We start from the raw sequence: 18,815 nt of genomic DNA on the forward strand, positions 1-18,815 counted from the left end.
CTCCCCCCCCCCGCGAGTATCGTGGGTCCCCCCTTGTTATATCCTAATAAATTGGTTTTTGGGGGGAAAAGAAAGAAAGTGGACTGAAAGTGTATTATTTAGTGTTTTTGATTGCAGCCTAAAATATCATATTTTGCAGCATTTAGCTCCATAAGTTTGAAGATGATTGTTTTCTGTCATTCATTTGAACCTACTGCTGATCAATTTCATAGGGTGCCCTGAATGCTGATATTATGAGAGAGAGACACACAATTGCCTGTGGAGCATAACGTAATAGTCAAGAATCCAACCAACAAATCCGAAAGTTATGGCCTCTGCCACAGACTCCCTCAGGGAACCCTAGACAAATAATGTCACCTCCTTCCCGTGTTCAATGTAATAGTGACACTACTTTATGAAGTAATTGTAAAGATCAGCCTCCACCGCCCTCTGGGCTGCTTACAGTTTCCGCGGCACTTTTGATCTGCAAAACATTTGACCGCATTTGGCGCATTCGCCCACATGGGCTGCTGTTTACCAGTCCCCATTTTATTGCTGGAATGCTTTGTGAGAGAGGCAGTTATTTTCACATGCTAAATTCAAATTGCCTTTGAATCTTAGAGATGGAAGGGGATCTTGAAGGTCATCTATAGCCCACCTCCCCACACTAAATGCAAGAACAGGCAACTGCAGCATCCCCAACAGAGGGCCATCCAGCCTCTGCTTTAAAAAGCACCCCCCTGGAGGATAGTTTACTACCTCCCAAGGTAATCTGAACCTGTCCTTCACTATTTATGTTAACCTTGGAGATTCGTTAATGCAGTACTGGAAGAGGAACACCCGTAAAGCAAGATTCAGGTGGGTAGCCGTGTTGGTCTGAAGCAACAGAACAAGGTTTGAGTCTGGTGGCACCTTTAAGACCAACAAAGTTTAATTCTGGGTAGAAGCTTTTGTGTGCATGCATGATTCATCAGATGCCTGTAAAGCAAGCGAGCATTCTGACCAATGCAGGTTACATCTACATTACAACTTGACTGAAACATCAACAGCTTTAAACCTTATTGTGGCTGCGGTCACACGGAGCATTAGGCATGCTAGAGAGATGGAAGATAGGCGGATTTTCCGGGCGCGATCTCACCACCACATCTGGGAAGCGTAGAGCTCCCGTGGCTCACCTGAGGCTTCACTCCGAAGATGCGCTGTAAAAAAGTAGTACCTCCGAGGAACTAGTTTCCGGAAACCGCAGGGCATGGGCGGGCGTCTGATCGCGTTTCCGGTGGTAGTTCCGGCGCCCGCCCATGTCCCCTTGCAAAAAGGGTTTTTCCCCCCAAGTCTCCACGGATGCGCACAAGCACCCAATGGAGCATGCACACACTTTAGTTTTAAAAAAACCCACAACCCTGTTTGCTCCGCGGCCCCGCTTCTTTACAGCGCCGCAGGATTGTCCTGTGATCAGCACCTCCCCCCTAACCACGGGACCTCCACGGGACGTCTGCTTGCGCAACCGCGCATTATTTTGCCCCGGGGCAAACAGCCACGCTTCCCCCCCACATTTTCCGGCCCGTATGACCAGGGCCTGTGTAAAAATACCTGGGTTGCAGCTTGCCTAATGCACTCTCAATGACAAAACTGGAAACTGAACCCAGGGCCAACGTTTTGCTTAAAGAAGCTTTGCATTTGGTCCACCAATGGGCTGATTCTGCATAAAATTCAAATAGCCCAATGGCTAACAACCACTAAGCGTGGGAAAGTGGAATAAAGAACTGCCTACATCTGGGACTCTGCCTGAAGCAGGCAGGAGCTTCCGGAAGCTCCCCCGCATTGCCAGTCCAAATGCAAACACGGGTTTGCCAAGGGAACACAAGGCTGCCGGAACCCGAAACAAGGAAGACCCCATGTCCAACCTGAGCCCTCAGAAGTGGGTGGGGCCCCAGATGCTGCTCTCAGGCTAAACTGGGCCCTGGAGCCTTGGGAGCTTTAGTTCCCCAGCGCTACATATAACTGCAAGTTGGGTTGCTGGACTCCCGACCCGACTCATGTGACATGTGTCATCTAGTTTGGCCCTCAGGTCACCCAGCAAATTTATGGTGGAAGCAAAAAGTGGGAAGATCAGGGGTGAGGACATTGGGGGGTGCTGCTGCTGTGGTGCACACTGCTATGTCACTTCTGGGGAAGTGACGTAGTGGTAATATGATGCTAACGGGTTTTTGTTTTTTTTCTCCCACTGCCTCTTGGAGCAGCAGCAGGCAAGGACAGCTGCCAGAGGTAGGGGTTCCTAGGCAGAGAGACTTGGCCTGTGGCGTAATAATTGCACTGGCAATGTGCTGATGTCACTCCCCATACACCTGATAATAAAGTTAGTGTACTCACAGAGTTTTGCCCAAATGCCCCCGATGTCTCTGAGCAATGTGCTGACATCATTTCTGAGTTCTGGGTTCAAAGGGAGTGCCATTAGGGCACTGGGATGCTGCTGCTGTTCCCCCCCCCTTTGCCACAGAGTGGTGGTAGGGAAGCACCCACTGGGGGCTGGGGATGTTCCATGGGTTCAAAGGGAGTGACATTAGGGCACTGGGATGCTGCTCCTGTTCCCCCCCCCATTTGTCACAGAGTGGTGGTAGAGAAGCACCCACTGGGGGCTGGGGATGTTCCTCCCCAGTCAGGGTGTGGAAAGACTGACCAGCAGGAGGCCACCTACCATAGAGAGGGGCCTGGCAGCCCTAGGCAAAATTCAAACCAGGGTCTTCACAGTTCAGACTCCTAGCCACTGCGCTACACCAGCTCCCCCACTGGTGGCCTGCCAGCAAAATAAATATTCTCCAAGGAAACCAATAGCTGTGTAAGAAGCCAGTGCTGCTAATGGGTTATATTGAGGTCCTCAGCCTCTTTGAACCTGTGGGCATTCTGGATGGTGGGCACAACCACAAAATGGCTGCCACAAGAGGCAGAGCCAACCACAAAATCTCGGGGAGTGAGGTCTTCAACATTTTAGGTAGAAGCTCTGTTTAGCGGAACGTCTTTTAAAATCAATGTATTATTTTAAATTATTTTCTTGCATATGCACACTGGTTATTCAGTGAAATCCTTGCGTTGTGGATGCTGCCAAAGCAACTTCTTTAAAATCTGCACGATCAGGTCACCAATGGCCAATCAGAAGCCCTGCTGGGCGAAAGTCCTACTTGACACCACCCCCTTCATAAAGGCACTTGGCAGGCACCAGGAAGGGTGTCCACAGATGCCATGGCGCCCACCGACACCACGTTGGGGGAATCCCGGGCTATATCACACAGAAATATCCTGATTCTTCTTCCTATGCACCTGAAGAGAGTTTGGGCTCCCCTCACTTAAATTCAGACACCCACCTGGTCCTTTTCTGAAGAGGTGTTGCTCACAATGGCAGATGTGTCAGTTTTTCCCCAGTGGTCACTGATGACTCGGTCATTCTCCATCCCAGCTGGAAGCGTCTTCACCAACTTCTGGTCTTCTTCCCTGAGCCTGGAAGAGGAGGGGGGGAAAAGTTAATCAGCAGGGGGTGCATTCTGGCCTCTCTGCAGTCCAGAAACACCAATGGTTCCCAAAGCCTTGGCAATGGGGTTGCTAAAATCTTGCACTTACCCCTTCCCCCAGTTGATGTAGGGATAGCCAGCATCCCAGGATCTAACTGTAGCCTAGAGAGTTAACACTGAACCTCATATATATCAGCCCCCCGTGCCATACGGACATGCTTTAGCAAACTGCTTCCAGAAGCACAACAATGCACACACCTGTGTGTTACAAGGCACCACATCTGTGGGAACGTTTGTGACACAGAGACCTTCCAAATAGCTCCAGGCTGTTCTGTTGTCAGCTCTGGGGCACGATCGTGCTCTGCAACAGGTGCATCCATTCTTCATTCTCCCACCCATGCCACTGCAGGGAGCTGTGCCACAGTGGGACGCATGCCCGAAACTGGAGCAATTCTTCCCATCCTGCCTTCCCCCTCCCAACTACTTTTAACATCCCCTCCTAATCAAGACTGGCCAGATCCATTACGAACCTGAGTGCAAAGCCAACCTGGTCTGGACGTGTGGAAACTCAGCTCAAACAGGTGTGCCCACCGAGGCCTCTAGTTTGCCATGACCTCCAAGTAAGGCAGTCCCAGGCTTTCTGTATGTCCCATTTCCTCACAAAAGCCTCACACTTTCAAGAGAAGTCTGGGGCAGGAGGGGCAGGGAAGCTGGCCCAATAGCAACACAGTAATGAATCACCCGAGCGCTAGCTGGAGTAGAAACAATGTTAATTTCATAACATAAACAAACCCCAATACTAAAAAAAATGCCAGGAAATGAAAGTCCTTAAAACAGTTGTGATTTAGGGAAGGGGGTGGAGCAGCAAACTCATTTGGAGCACAATGCATCCTAATCTTGGACAGAGAAGCTAGGAAGATCCCTGGCTCCAGCAGCCAGAGGACTGGCCTGACTGAGGTGCGCTCTCCTGGTCGATGCTGTGTTAGCTGCACGTTTGCTGTACATGGCAAAATCTGAAGAAGCGCCCCTTGAAATCAGAGCAAGCTAGTCTGGCACCTTGTCTTCTGGAGGGGCTAACCAAATGATCCCCAGGCAGCCCAAAAACAAAGGCACATTGCCTTGGAGCACAGAGGTTTCGTGTAGCCAGCTTGGCTAACAGCCATTCAAAGACTTTTCCTTCAATTAATCTGTCTAATATGCTTTTAAAGCCCACTGAGACAGAGCTCCAGGGGTGGGTGGTAGGTGCCCTATGGGGGGCTGTTTGTGTACATGGGTCCCTGCCACACGAGGGGAAAAAAGGACGGGCAAAGTGCGGCTTTTAAAAGCCGCACCAAAATAGGCACACGGCGGCGGGATCATACAGATCCCGTGAGCTGCTGTGCAATCGCTCCCCGGCATGATCAGATGCCGGGGAGACCGGGGAGAAAGCCACAGGAGGCTGCCGAAATGCGCATGTCTGAGCATGCGCACTTCGGCCAGGAGCCGGGGATGCGCTGGTGGAAGAACACGGCGGTGATCCCCTGCCCGGCTTTGATGAGGCCTTTCGTAAAGAACCACCTCAGTAGGTGGTTCTTTTTTGCTGCGGGTTATCGTCGGAAGGGCCATATCGGGGACGGGCGCGCAACACTTCCCAGATGTTGCGGTGGGATCGTGCCCGTTTGCTCTGCCCCCGATCCGTCCCTCTCCTGGCCCAAATCCTCTCGTGTGACCGGGGCCATGCTATGTCTCTACAATGGCTCAAACAGTGCCCCCTCCAGGGCCATATCAGGTCAGAAATATAGACAGGAATACGTCTCTATTTCTATTTATATATAATACATGCTATATTGCAAGGGAGTCTGGGATTCTGTCTATTTCTAGCACGAAGGATGAGGATAGAGACAACAGGACAAAGGGAAGTAGTTACAGGTGATCTAACAATTACTGACGGAGAAAAGAAGAGCTACACCCACTTTACTTTAAATTGCACATAGAAGGCAAGTTATAGCAATTAAGCCAAATGAGTCCCTAACTAGATGTGGCAGAGGCAGGCCCGTATGTTAGAACACAGGTCTGCTGCACAGCTGGTAAGAGGGGGAGACTAGGGTTGCCAACCTCCAGGTGCAGCCTGGAGTTCTCCCAGAATGCTCTGTAGACTACAGAGATCAGTTCTCCTGGAGAAAATGGCAGCTTCGGAGGGTGTATTCTGTGGCACCACATCCCCACTGAGCTCCCTTCTGTCCTCCCCAAACTTTGCCCTTCCAAGGCACCACTTCCAGATCTCCAGGAATTTCCCAAGCCGGAGTTGTTGGCAACCCTGGCCGGAGGCTTAAAGTGGCAGAGTGGTGTGAGAAGGTGAGGGAAGCATAAACCTCTTCCTTGTTTGCCCCTTGCAACCCCTCCTCCAGGCTCTGAGCCTAAAACCAACATAACCAACCGACCAAGAGAAATCCAAAGAGTAAGGGCACGCTTTCTGGTAACAAAAGCAGCAGGCAGGATTTACCCCTCATCTCCCACCTGCCCCTCCTTTGCTTTAAATGACCCTCCTGCTTTACAGTTCTGTAATATGGACCACACACTAAGACATGGGTTTTATGTACCTTCTCTGCATTTAGTTGGGCCCGAGGCAGTTGTCTTTAAAGACTCTGAGGCCTGTTTTCTGAAGCCTACCCACACTTTCCCTGCAACCCAGAATTCACAATTCAATCTTCAGAAGTCATTCAAGTCTGCACATTTTGGGGGACACACAATTGCTTCCCATGCTAACACTGCAATAGTCAAAATCTGGCTGTTGAGACTTGCTTTCCAAAGTTCTGGCACTGGCAGCAATATTTGGTTTCCAAGAACAGTCTGCCTCTGTTCATTCCCCTTCCTGTTAATATGCTTATTTGCATGCATACACATTAATTTTTCAGTTCAGTTCATTTACATCTCCCTCCCCCATTACAGTACCAACACTGCAAATAAACAAAGCCCACAACCTTGCTGTAACGGCATATGACTGCCTCACTATTCTTTTAATGTGGAGTTTTACTCTTATGCTCCTGAACATTGCTTTGTGCATATGCTCCTGCATAGTGCATTGCACAAAAAGAAGCTTGATGCAGCCGTATGTATAATCACATCCAAACATTTCAGTAACAGAGAAGAACAACGATGCATGGGAAAGGGAGGGACTTCCACAAACTATGTATGCACAGAACCTTGTACAAAATCCAGATTTTTAAAAGATGGAGCCAACATATTGGTTCTATGTAAGAAACATGACCAGGAACTTAAACTCCAAGGAGAAATTCAGATGAGACTTTTGGAAGCACCCTATCCATCAGGCCACAGCATGGTCAAAGCAATGGTATTCCCAGTAGTCATGTATGGCTGCGAGAGTTGGACTCTAAGGAAGGCCGAGCGCCGAAGAATAGATTTTTTTGAACTATGGTGCTGGAGAAGACTCTTGAGAGTCCCTTGGACTGCAAGAAGATCAAATCAGTCAATCCTAAAAGAAATCAACCCTGACTGTTCCCTGGAAGGCCAGATAATGAAACTGAAGCTCAAATACTTTGGCCACCAAATGAGAAGGGAGCACTCACTGGAGAAGACCCTGATGCTGGGAAAGATTGAAGGTCAAAGAAGACGGGGGTGGCAAAGGATGAGATGGTTAGACAGTGTCATAGATGCAGCGAACATGAAATTGAGCACACTTCAGAGGACGGCGGAAAACAGGAGGACCTGGCGAGATCTTGTCCATGGGGTCGCGAAGAGTCGGACTCGACTGTGCGACTGAACAACAACAACACAGCCGATTTATGGCAAGCCCGTGGGGTTGTCAAGGCAAGTGATGCCCAGTGGTGGTTTGCCATCGCCTGCCTCCATGTCATGACCCTGGCAGTTCTTGGAGGTCTCCCATTCAAATACCTGCCAGGGCCAACCCTGCTTAGCTTCTGAGATCCAACGAGATCGGGCTAGCCTGGGCTATCCCGGTCAGGGCAACTCCCATGACTAGCTAGCTGAAAATACTCCCGCAAGCTACACTTTGAGATGATTGCTTGAAAACACACCTATCCCACAGCCTGATCTTGTTTCCCTGCCTACTGCCACAAGCATGGAACAAGCCCCCCCCCCCCCAATGGCCCTGTCATCATAGCCAAAGGAGCAGGAAAACAAAAGGGAATCCATGACAAAGGCGGCCACCCTGTCGCCTTCCTGTGGTCCGGACCGCTGTCATCTGTGTTCAACTAGAAACGTGGGGCGAAAATGGAAGTCCTCCTTGTTCTGACTTTTGTCACAACTGCAGTGCCCTCATTGTTCTCCCAGCATTAAATGGCTTTCGCCTCGCAGAATTTACCCCATGTCGGTTTTCAAGAATAAATCAAGCGTCTTTCCTCAGCAGGAGGTTGCCACTGTTTCATTATATCAATAATAATATAAAAAAGGGAAAGAAAACCCAACATGCATTCTATCGCCAGTCTCACAGAAACAGTACTTTTAGCACAAAGGGCCGTGTTTCGACCCGATCTCTCATTGTCTGTTTTTAAGACCGAGTAAGCCATCAGTCCAAGCAGCTCCTTTGATTGCATAAAGATTTCTCGCTGCCAAGCTGTTGAACTTTTGTACAAAAGCCACTTTCAGATGGGTTATTTATCTGGATTCTAATCCAAAGAGGTTGAGAAACTGAGCTCTAAACCACAGCTCCAGGGTTCAAACCTCCCCTCACCTGTGTACTTAGTTAAGTCCTTTTCTCTCAGCCTTACCTGTAACAGCCTTCCTGTAACAGGAAGATGATAATATTGACCTACCTTACAGGGAGTTCTGACCTGCATGGCCTTAGATTGCATAAAGATTTCTCACTGCCAAGCGGCTGAACTTTTGCAACAAAGGCCACTTTCAGATGGGTTATTTATTTGGATTCTAATCCAAAGAGGTTGAGAAACTGAGCTCTAAACCACAGCTCCCGGGTTCAAACCTCCCCTCACCTGTGTACTTAGTTAAGTCCTTTTCTCTCAGCCTTACCTGTAACAGCCTTCCTGTAACAGGAAGATGATAATATTGACCTACCTTACAGGGAGCCCTGACCTGCATGGCTCAGGCTAGCCTGATCTCATCGTTATCTTGGAAGATAAGCAGGGTCAGCCCTGGCTAGAACTTGGAAGGGAGACCACCCAGGAAGTGTTCCTTCTAAGCTGAGTCAGTGTGAACTAGCTCACAGTTTTTTAGCCTCTGGCTCACACATTTTTGTCTTAGCTCAGGAAGGATGGCTCCAGAGCACACTAATTTATGTAGGAGCCAAATCGCTCGCTCACGACTTTAATGCCAGTTGCTCACAAAGTAGAATTTCTGCTCACAAGACTCCACAGCTTAGAGGGAACATTGATCATGTCACCTCTATCATATACATATGTGATGTTTTTGGATGGAGGTGCATTCAGTCATGAGCTTCCACTTGCATTCTGAAATGGTGTAGGTCACACACAGGTTTACCACTTCCATGAGAAGGAAGCATTAATGCATGCAGGCCTGACTTAACCTCGAGCAAGTGTTTGCATAGAGAAACAGTGTGTTAACTAGTGAATACAGCCATGTATACAGTTAGAAGAGATACTTGTGATTGCAAAAGAACTGGAATTGCAGAAATTGTTGTTACCAACATAGCACAAAAGGGGCTCACTTAATTGTAACACTATTACATGCTGGAGCTAAGTAAATGCATGGAGGCATTTACCTAAGATCTTGATTTCAGGTTTTGGCAACATTCCACATGTACGCTTCTAAATCAGACCAAAAACTCAAACAAGCGCCCTGTTTCTCATGACCAATGGTGGCATACAGATACCGTCAAGCAACTCACAAGTAGGTTGTGGGGGCAACAACCTCCCTTTGCTATTGCCATTCCCCCCAAAACTCATACTCAGAGGTATTCTGCCTCTAAACACAAAGGTTCTATTTAGCCATCATGGTGATAACCTGCGTTATTTCTAGGCTAACAGACGTTGATAAACCTTTCTGCTATGAATTTGCTTAGTTCCTTTAAAAGCAACTAGCCATCTTGCGGCAGCCAGTTCTCAAAGTTAAAAAAAAAAATCTGTATTGTACGAAGAAGTACTTACTGTGGTCTGTCCTGAAATTGGCTACCCGTTTATTTCACCGGGTGTTCTCCGACATCCTAAGTATGAAACACTACAAGAACAGTTTAATGTCTCTGATCGGGAGCAGGATGAGTCAAGTGTATTGTAAAAACTTCCAAGTGCATTGTAAAAACTTCAGTTCCAATCCAGAAGGAGGTTATACTGCTCAGTAAATTCTCTCCTTCCTTTACAGAAGAGGGAAGTGTTCAAAGGAACACTTCCCAGCTCCACTTTCGTGTTGCATGAAAAGGCCTCGATCAGATAAAAGAGAATGAAGAGTCGCACCCAGAGTTAACATGCTGGCCAAGCACAACATACCCTAAAGGGCTCCATGCAGTGGTAGCAGCATGAGAACATGGGAATCTGAAACACAGATCAGGTGAAGAGAACCACAGTGTCTAAAAAGCAGAGCAATGGTTGAACTGCTCACATACAGCAGGGCACAACCTGAGCTGTGCTGGATGAGAACCTCACCGAGGACTAGTCCTAGAACCAGGATCAGGAACTGAGTGCTGAACACGCAGGCCACTAAGAGATAGAAGGTAGAAAGCATTAAGAGTGCTTTCAAGCAGCTACAGAAGGCTACGAACTCATGACTGAATAATTACAACAAACCTGGATCTACCCTCTTTGAGTCCAGTGGCACCTTTAAGACCACCAAAGTTTTATTCAAGGTATAAGCTTTCATACGCATGCACACATCTTCAGATACACCAAGAGGGTTGTAGAGAAAAGGTCCCAGATTTTTTTGGGGGGGAGAGATTGAGACCAGTCTGGATCTCAGTTTGACAGTGGCAGGGCTTTTGCTTTGTGTTAGTTGGGGACTGTGGGGGACGTATCCTGTTCATACTGGATTTGGGCCCTTGATCTCCTAGGTATCCATTACCTGCTGACTGCCTTTGGCAGTTTTTTTTTTAATTACATGCTGTAATTTAATTGTATTGCAAGCTGTTTGGGGGCTTTTATGACAAAGTGGGATAGAATCTTTATAAAATAAAATAGCTTGGGAAATTAATGTAGGTGTGTGCATATTTGCACACATAGTGCAATCAGAAACAAGAGTAGACTTCTTCGGACACTTAATTTTGGGGAAGGGAACGGGGGCTGAGCTGAAATGAGGGGTACATCTGACTCTCTGTGGATGATAGTTTGAGGGACATGCAAAACAACAGTGAAAGTGTTCAGCCTATTAGAGCAAAGACAGGGGAGCATCGCCTCCCCCCCCCCCCCCCGTAGGTTGGCTTCATGATGTTGCCACACAGCCAAATCTGATTGGCTAGGTGGCGCTGTGGACTCAGGCTGGCTACATGACTCTCTGATCAGGTACATCATGTAGCCAGAAAGAACGCTCTTACAAAAATCAAAAGAAGCTGCCAAGAAGGATGAAGAATAGGAATAAATCAATGCATACTAAGAAAAGGGTTAGGGGGCTTTTGCACCCTCTGGAACTCCTTTTTTAACCTCCAAAATGTCTGCATGTGAAAATTCAGTGAAGCCCTGGTCAAAAGCCAAATCAAAAGTTTTACAGTGCCATTGTAAACCGAGTTACACTCTTCTAAGCCTTTTTGACTTCAATAGTCTTAGAAGGGAGTAACTCTGTTTAGGATTGCAGTACTAGCTTTGTAATAAAAAGGTAAAGGTTCCCTTGCTCGAAAGCCAGTCGAATCCGACTCTAGGGTTGCGGTGCTCATCTCCGTTTCAAAGCTGAAGAGCCAGCGCTGTCTGAAGACGTTTCTGTGGTCACGTGGCCGGCATGACTAAACACCAAGGCGCACGGGACGCTGTTACCTTCCCACCGAAGTGGTCCCTATTTATCTACTTGCAATTTCTTGCTTTTGAACTGCTAGGTTAATACAAGAGAGGAAATGAGCATTGGTCTGACCTGGATAGCCCAGGCTAGCCCAGTCTCATCAGATTTTGGAAGCAAAGCAGGCTTGGCCCTGGCTAGTATCTGGATGGGAGACCCCTGAGGAAGTCCAGGGTTGCTAAGCAGAGGCAAGCAGTGATAAACCACCTCTGAATGTCTCTTGCCCTGAAAACCTTACAGGGTTACCATTAATCCACTGCAACTTGATGGCACTTTCCACACCCAAATGAGCATTTATTCCAGCTGCAAAGAGAAACAAATGGCAATAACCGCCCACCCAACAAGTAAATAAATGTAATGCCATGGAAAGATGATGCAGAGGGGACTATTTGGAGCAGGGCTGTTGCTGCCTCACAGAGGCTTACACACCACGGAGGGGGACTTGCAGCTAATTCTACAGACAGGCCCCCAGAGAGGAAGCCCTGAATCCTTTGTAGTTCACAGTGGGATGTATGCTCATGTAAAGGAACACATGCAGATGCATGGAAACATCACAGGGTCCAAAAATCAGGAGCTGCGGTGGCTCAGGTGGTTGAGACGCTGATTGCCATTTTGTTTATAACCAATTGAAAACATGAAGTTCAACGTGGCTTTTCTCTCCCCCGCCCCAAGAAGCAGCCCAGGAAAGCTGCAACCTTCAGGGGAGTAATGTGTGTGTGTGTGGGGGGGGGATTGCTTAAACCTTTCCACTCCTCCTGCTGTTTCTCTGAAAATCACCCTACCACAAGTTGCTTTGTTTCTAAAAGAGAAAAGATGCAGTTTAAAAAGCAAGGTTTGGGGAGGAAGGTTTTAAGCATGAAAGTTGCGAGAAGGGAAAGGCTCGAGCGGTCCTTCTGCTCCGACCTACAGCCTCCAAGACTGCTTTTCAGAGACCTGTGGCCTCTTGAGTACTGTCTTGTTTGGGCCTTGAAATAGGGTTGCCAGGTCTGGGTTGGGAAATACCTGGAGACTTTGGGGGTGGATCCAGGAGAGGGCGGGTTTTGGGGAGGGGGAGGGCCTCGGCATGATACCATGCCATAGAGTCCACCCTTCAAAACAGCCATTTTCTCCAGGGGAGCTGATCTCTGCCAGCTGGGGATCAGTTGTAAAAGCGGAAGATCCCCAGGCCCTACCTGGAGGCTCGCAACCCTACCTTGAAAAGGGTTACCAACCTCCAGGCTACAGAGATCAGTTCACCTGGAGGAAATGGCATCTTCAGGGGGTGGACTGGGTGACATCACATCCCCACTGAGCTTTGCCCTCTCCCTAAACCCTTCCTTCTCCAGGCTCCAGCCCCAGATCTCCAGGAATTTCCCAACCTGGAGTTGGCAACTCTGGCCTTAAACCGCATTCTGACCTGCCATATGTGAAGACTCATGCATTTTGCCATCACTCTCCCCCCAACACACACCTCAATTCCTTTTTCCAGCTGTCCATTAAAATCTTGAGCAGAAAATACCTGTAGCAAAACTGGATGCCCCGGATCAAAGCGTGCAATTCCATTCCATATGTGTAATCTTGTGAGTCACACACACACACTAAAATAATATAAAGATTGTGTATTGTGTTCTAGGCTTGCTCCACAGACTACCAGCTGCTCACACTGGCAGACTCTCAAGCCCAAGTAAAAATAACCCATTTTCCCCTCCCAGAGCTTGGGTCCCTATTCCGGACTAGATGTCTTCATAAGACTTTAACATGCAATCCTGAACAAAGTTACTCCAGTCTAAGCCCGATGATTTCAACGGCCTTAGACTAGAGTAACTCTGTTAAGGATTGCACTGCAACGGAGCTTGGGTCCCTATTCCGGACTAGACGTCTTCATAAGACTTTAACAGTGCAATCCTGAACAAAGTTACTCCGGTCTAAGCCCGATTATTTCAATGGCCTCAGACTGGAGTAACTCTGTTAAGGATTGCACTGCAACACCTCTTTTTGTGTGCGCAGCCAAAGGCCCTAGAAATGCATTCCAAAAGCATTTTCAGAGAAAGAAGTAGATCTAATCTGAACGTACAGCAAACAGGATTACTACTAGCCCCTGGTGGACAATCATAATTAAAGGATGGTAGAAACGTTGAACTCAGCCCGGTCTAGGTGGGATCAAAGGAAAATCGAAGGGCCGCCACCCAGGCGTAATTAAGAAAGGCAAGCTTGAAATGTACCAAGCAGAAAGGACAAACACTTCCTATGCAAGAACATGAGGCCGTTGTGTGGAAAGATAAAGGGATCATGAGGCCAGCAGGAGGGAAGCTACATTTGGGGGAAGCCCAAAATGCCCTTTCAGTTATACTACGAAGGAACTAATAAGAATGCACTGGACTGCGGACAGAGGGGCCGGCTGCATCTAGACGATGCCCGGAGCCTCCTTGCGGAATGCTTGCGGTTCGGGGAGGGATGTGTGATCAATCCCTACCCAAAACAAAATATTCCCGATTAAATTTATACCGGGAACAAATCGCAATTACCTTGCCGTGTGACCACAGCCTCTGTTGCTCTGCACAGCTCCAAGCACTGCAATGGCGAAGGAGATCTTCAGGAGTGGTTTCAGGCCTGTTTGCCCCTTCCTCGGGCCCCATGTATCCTCCTTCACCTTCTCAGTGTGTGAAGTCATGTGGAACAACTGTTGCTCTGCACAGCTCCAAACACTGCAATGGCGACGGAGATCTTCAGGAGTGGCTTCAGGCCTGTTTGCCCCTTCCTCAGGCCCCATGTATCCTCCTTCACCTTCTCAGTGTGTGAAGTCATGTGGAACAACAGAGAAGTTCTTAAAGGCCAGTCCCCACATGAGTGTATGACTGAGAGTTGGGTCGGATACTCATGCTTTCGAGTTTCAGAATCCAAATAAATCCTGATTTGGATAGCCCAGACTAGCCTAACATCATCAGATCTCAGAAGCAAAGCAGGGTCATCCCTGGTTAGCATTTGGATGGGAGACTACCAAAGAAGTCCATGGCTGGAACGCCGAGGCAGGCAATGGCAAACTACCTCTGAACGTCTCTTGCCTCGAAAACCCCACAGAGTTGCCACAGGTCAGCTGCAACTTGACAGGGGGAAAAGAATCCAAATAAAATAAAACTTTAAACACCGCCAGCACAATGTCTTGTTTAAACTGGGCTGCTACCTGTGCAAAGTGCGATTTTAGCACACTAGCACAACGCCCATGCAGGCAACCAATGGAGCTCTGGCATTCTAACTTCTCCCAATAAAGCTGAGATTTGCGTCCTGACAGGGAAAAGAACATGCAGGTGCTCTGCCTTTGGCCTACGTGTTTGCTCCGTGGGGTAAATCACAGCACCTAGGAGCTGTTTCAGGAAAAGTGCACAGGAAGGGGAAGAGAATTAACCTCCTGCCCCAAGCTCCCTCAGCCTGAAGTGGTGTCCCATGCGATTCTTGCTTAAAAATGGCTCGGGTGCTCCAGACACAGAAATCCCAACTTCGGCACAGAGAGGGGAAGAGAATTAACCTCCTGCCTCAAGCTCCCTCAGCCTGAACTGGTGTCCCATGCAATTCTTGCTTAAAAACGGCTCGGGTGCTCCAGACACAGAAATCCCAACTTCAGGGGTCATTTAGCACTTTTTTACTGCTCAGTGTTGGGAAGAGCCTAGCCTACAAATTCTTTTGCCAACTGAAGCTTCTCTCATAAGGGATGCTGCCCTGTTCTTTTTAAATTTCCCATTATTTGCAAGCGTCTTCCCCAACTCTAAGGCAGCCTCTCGGTTACTGAAGCCTGCACGGCCATGCTATTTATTACCCTGTATACGTGTGGATGTTTCCTTTGGCTCCCCCCCCCTTAAGGGACCTGAGCGCTCCCCAAGTTCTGCTGCTTCTTTCTTCTTCAGTGAGTGACTCATCATGAACTCCTAACAGTCCCAAAGCCTGATGCCAGAGACATCAGAGACAGTTCGGAGCTGAAGCTACACTTTCAGAATAATCAGGTAGTACAGTCCTTGCGCCCCTTCACAGTGCAAATGGGGGACTCCCATGCCTGACATACTCCCTTGTAGTAAAAACGATTCCCCCTCCAGCACCTCACGGCTCAGATTCTACCTGACATAAGAAAACCAGCATATCAGGGCTAAGATTCTACCTGATATGCTGGTTTTCTACAGGCTAAGAAGTTTATTAAACATGGGCAAGGGTCCAAAAATGCATTTTTGTACAAGTACAGTCTTAGAACAGGACTATATTTTTGTTGTTGTTGTTCAGTCGTACAGTCAAGTCCGACTCTTCGTGACCCCATGGACCAGATCACGCCAGGCCTTAAGGTCTTCCGCCGTCCTCTGAAGTTTGCTCAATTTCATGTTTGTTGCATCTATGACACTGTCTAACCATCTCATCCTTTGCTGTCCCCGTCTTCTTTGACCTTCAATCTTTCCCAGCATCAGGGTCTTCTCCAGTGAGTGCTCCCTTCTCATTTGGTGGCCAAAGTATTTGAGCTTCAGCTTCATTATCTGGCCTTCCAGGGAACAGTCAGGGTTGATTTCTTTTAGGATTGACTGATTTGATCTTCTTGTAGTCCAAGGGACTCTCAAGAGTCTTCTCCAGCACCATAGTTCAAAAGAATCTATTCTTCGGTGCTCGGCCTTCCTTATAGTCCAACTCTCGCAGCCATACATGACTACTGGGAATACCATTGCTGAGGCAATTATGAAGTTCCCATCAGTCTTGCAATGCTAACCTGGGAGCAGTTGATAATAATGGCGAATCCACCTGTTTGTTCATTGTCCCTCAGTTTCTCTCCCATTTTTCTCCCAGCTGAGCTCCCCAGACCAGAAATACGTCTGTATGAAAGGGGAGGAACTCCTGAGAGGGACTATAGGAGGGAATCAGTGGGGAAGGTGTTAAGCTTTCCTCTCTCCCCCAACTACTTTCACCTGCAAATGCCCCCCCCCCCATTACTGCATCAGGATTAACCAGAAAACACATGTTTGTGGAAGGGACATATCTGCTCTTAGGAAGGCTGGGTCTAGATGCGTTTGCTGCCTAGGTGAATTAAAATTCCCCTTCCCCTATGCTGTCATCACAGTGAACGGCATAACAGCAGAACACTGAATGAGAAAGAGTTGCTCAGGATACCGTCTTCTCAATTTGATGTTTAATTTAAATAATTCAACAATTCACACGATCGTGTTCCACATTAGTTAAGCTGGAAGCGTTTCTCCAAACAATACATAATGTATGGGACTCACTGCCAACAGGACGTAGTGATTAGCTTTCGATGGCTTTAGAAAGGGATTAGCAAATTTATGGAAGATAGGCCCATCAAGACATGACAGCTAAATGGCACCTCCATGTTTAGAGATAATATACTTTGAATGCCAGTTGCTGGTACTGTGACAACTGGGGAGGAGCTGGCGGCTTTGTGATCCTGCCAGGGGGGCTCCAGGGCTGGAGTTTTCAGGTTCCCACTTCAGGCAGGATACCTCCAGCCCCAGACCGGCTCTTCCTGCAACTACCCAGCTGGCCAGTGTGAGAAAAATGGGGAGATGGATGGGGAGGGTGATTGCCAGTGTCCTGACACGATAACGTCACTTTGGGCACGACCAGAAATGACATCTATATGTTGCTGGCGATGCACTAGCATTCAGGTAAAACTCTATGGTCAAAGAGCTTTGGCTGAATGCTAGTGTGTTACTGGCGATGCAGTGACATCACTTCTGGTCATGCTGGAAAACCCCCCAACAGGTCAGTCTCCCACCAGCAGCTTTGTGCTGTCAACTCCTATCTGGGGCATCTGTTAGGCCAGTGGGAACCCAAGTATTGGACTAGATGGTCTAATCCAGAATGGTTCTTCTTAAGGACTAAAGACAACATCCAGATTCCTGGCTGCTGTTGATAAAATAGATACGAATGATCATTGTAACTCAAAGCTTTCAATGAAGAAGAGGCAAAATCCAGAAGTGTAGGCAGGGGCTCTTTCCACAAGTCATTTAAATAGCACCACTGGAATTCTGGTACTTCAGTTTGGCTCTATGATTCTACCGGCCATGGCTGTAGCACCTGATTTCTCTAAAGGCACTGGCACAACAGTCCTGGGGATCAAATAATCTAGCCTGATCTACAGAATGAATGACTGCAAGGAGAAGCCTCAGAGGCACAAGAATACATGGAGGCAGATCTAGAAGAAAAAGGTGGCAAGCTGGTAAAGGAGATCGGACATGACAATTTTCTTTAGGCAAAGGGGCAAAAATAGAATGAGGTTGGTGGACGACGAATGAGCCAGGCTCCACTTTGGCCCGCCAGCTAGCAGGGATGAAATGCCTCTTGGTCATAGAAGAGGCCAGCACTGCCACTAACTCCTGTGCCATATAGGGTGTATTTTTATCTAGCCCACCAAAGGCTGTTTACCCATCAATAGACAACGTTAAATTATCTCTCACCCTTCTGAGATACTTGGGAAAGGTAGTTGCAATGGAACTAGTGACCTTTCTGAAGTTAGTGATCCAGTTCGGTAATTTAAGATTGGATTTAATGCTTTTGGGAGGGGGAGAGAATCTCCACTAGAGGGTTTATATATCCTTCCAAAGCACAGAATGAACATGGAACGAGCTTGACTTGTTCCATACAACCATCTCCACAGGTGAGGGCACATGATATAATCCAGTTGTGCTCAGAAGTAAGTTCCATGTTTCTTAACAGAGTTTCCTAGCTGAGGCAGGGAGGCCAACCCTGGCTTGGGAAATTCCTGAGGAGATTTGGGTGCATGTGCCAACAATAGCGTACCAGACCACTGGTGCCCAAAGCCAGATCTCTGCCCAAGCAATCAAGGCACTGGAAGCATGGCTGGGTTCAGTGGTGCGGAAGAAGGCAACAAGCAAGGCTTATGCCCATCATCTCCTCCCAGACCTGCACAGCCGCCAGCTGAGTCCAAGGCTTGTTTTCAGGACTTTTAGTGGATTTGCACAAAAGTGAAATATGAACCACAGACTTCTCATATCAGATCTTAGTCTCATAGCCACTATACTACACTAGTTTCCATAACCCCAGTTGCCCAATTGGCATACTAGTGGTAATTACTATGATCAGACTCATAATAAGTTGAAATACCAGGAATGGTATTAAATTATATGGCGCACATAGATCTTTGAAAGCTTCACAAAGGAGATTTCCCCACTGGTATTTCTTTAATTGCTTTAAGAGCCTCTGCATATAGGCTTGCTTCCGGCACAGAGTTCCCTTCCTTCCACAGCTACCAGTTTATACGGGACCAGTTTTTCCCCCCTCGTGATTTACAAATATACAGGCCGAACAGGTGGAGTGAATGGGTTAGTATCCAGCCAGCCAGGGCTAGCTTTTCAAGCAGCATCAAGAGAAGGAGAAGAAGAAGAAGAAGAAGAAGAAGAAGAAGAAGAAGAAGAAGAAGAAGAAGAAGAAGAAGAAGAAGAAGAA

General features: G+C 47.8%; 1 protein-coding gene across 1 annotated transcript in view; it reads right to left on the reverse strand.

Moving 5' to 3' along the window:
* Positions 1-18,815, reverse strand: part of NOS1 (nitric oxide synthase 1) — a 93,941-nt gene that overhangs the window by 62,138 nt on the left and 12,988 nt on the right. Inside the window, exon 2 of the mRNA XM_015413420.1 lies at positions 3,339-3,471. Coding sequence (XP_015268906.1) covers positions 3,339-3,471 — 133 coding nt within the window. The remainder of the gene's footprint in view (positions 1-3,338; positions 3,472-18,815) is intronic.

Source organism: Gekko japonicus, unplaced genomic scaffold (genome assembly GCF_001447785.1).
Source record: "Gekko japonicus isolate JY-2015 unplaced genomic scaffold, Gekko_japonicus_V1.1 scaffold85, whole genome shotgun sequence".
NCBI lineage: Eukaryota > Metazoa > Chordata > Lepidosauria > Squamata > Gekkonidae > Gekko > Gekko japonicus.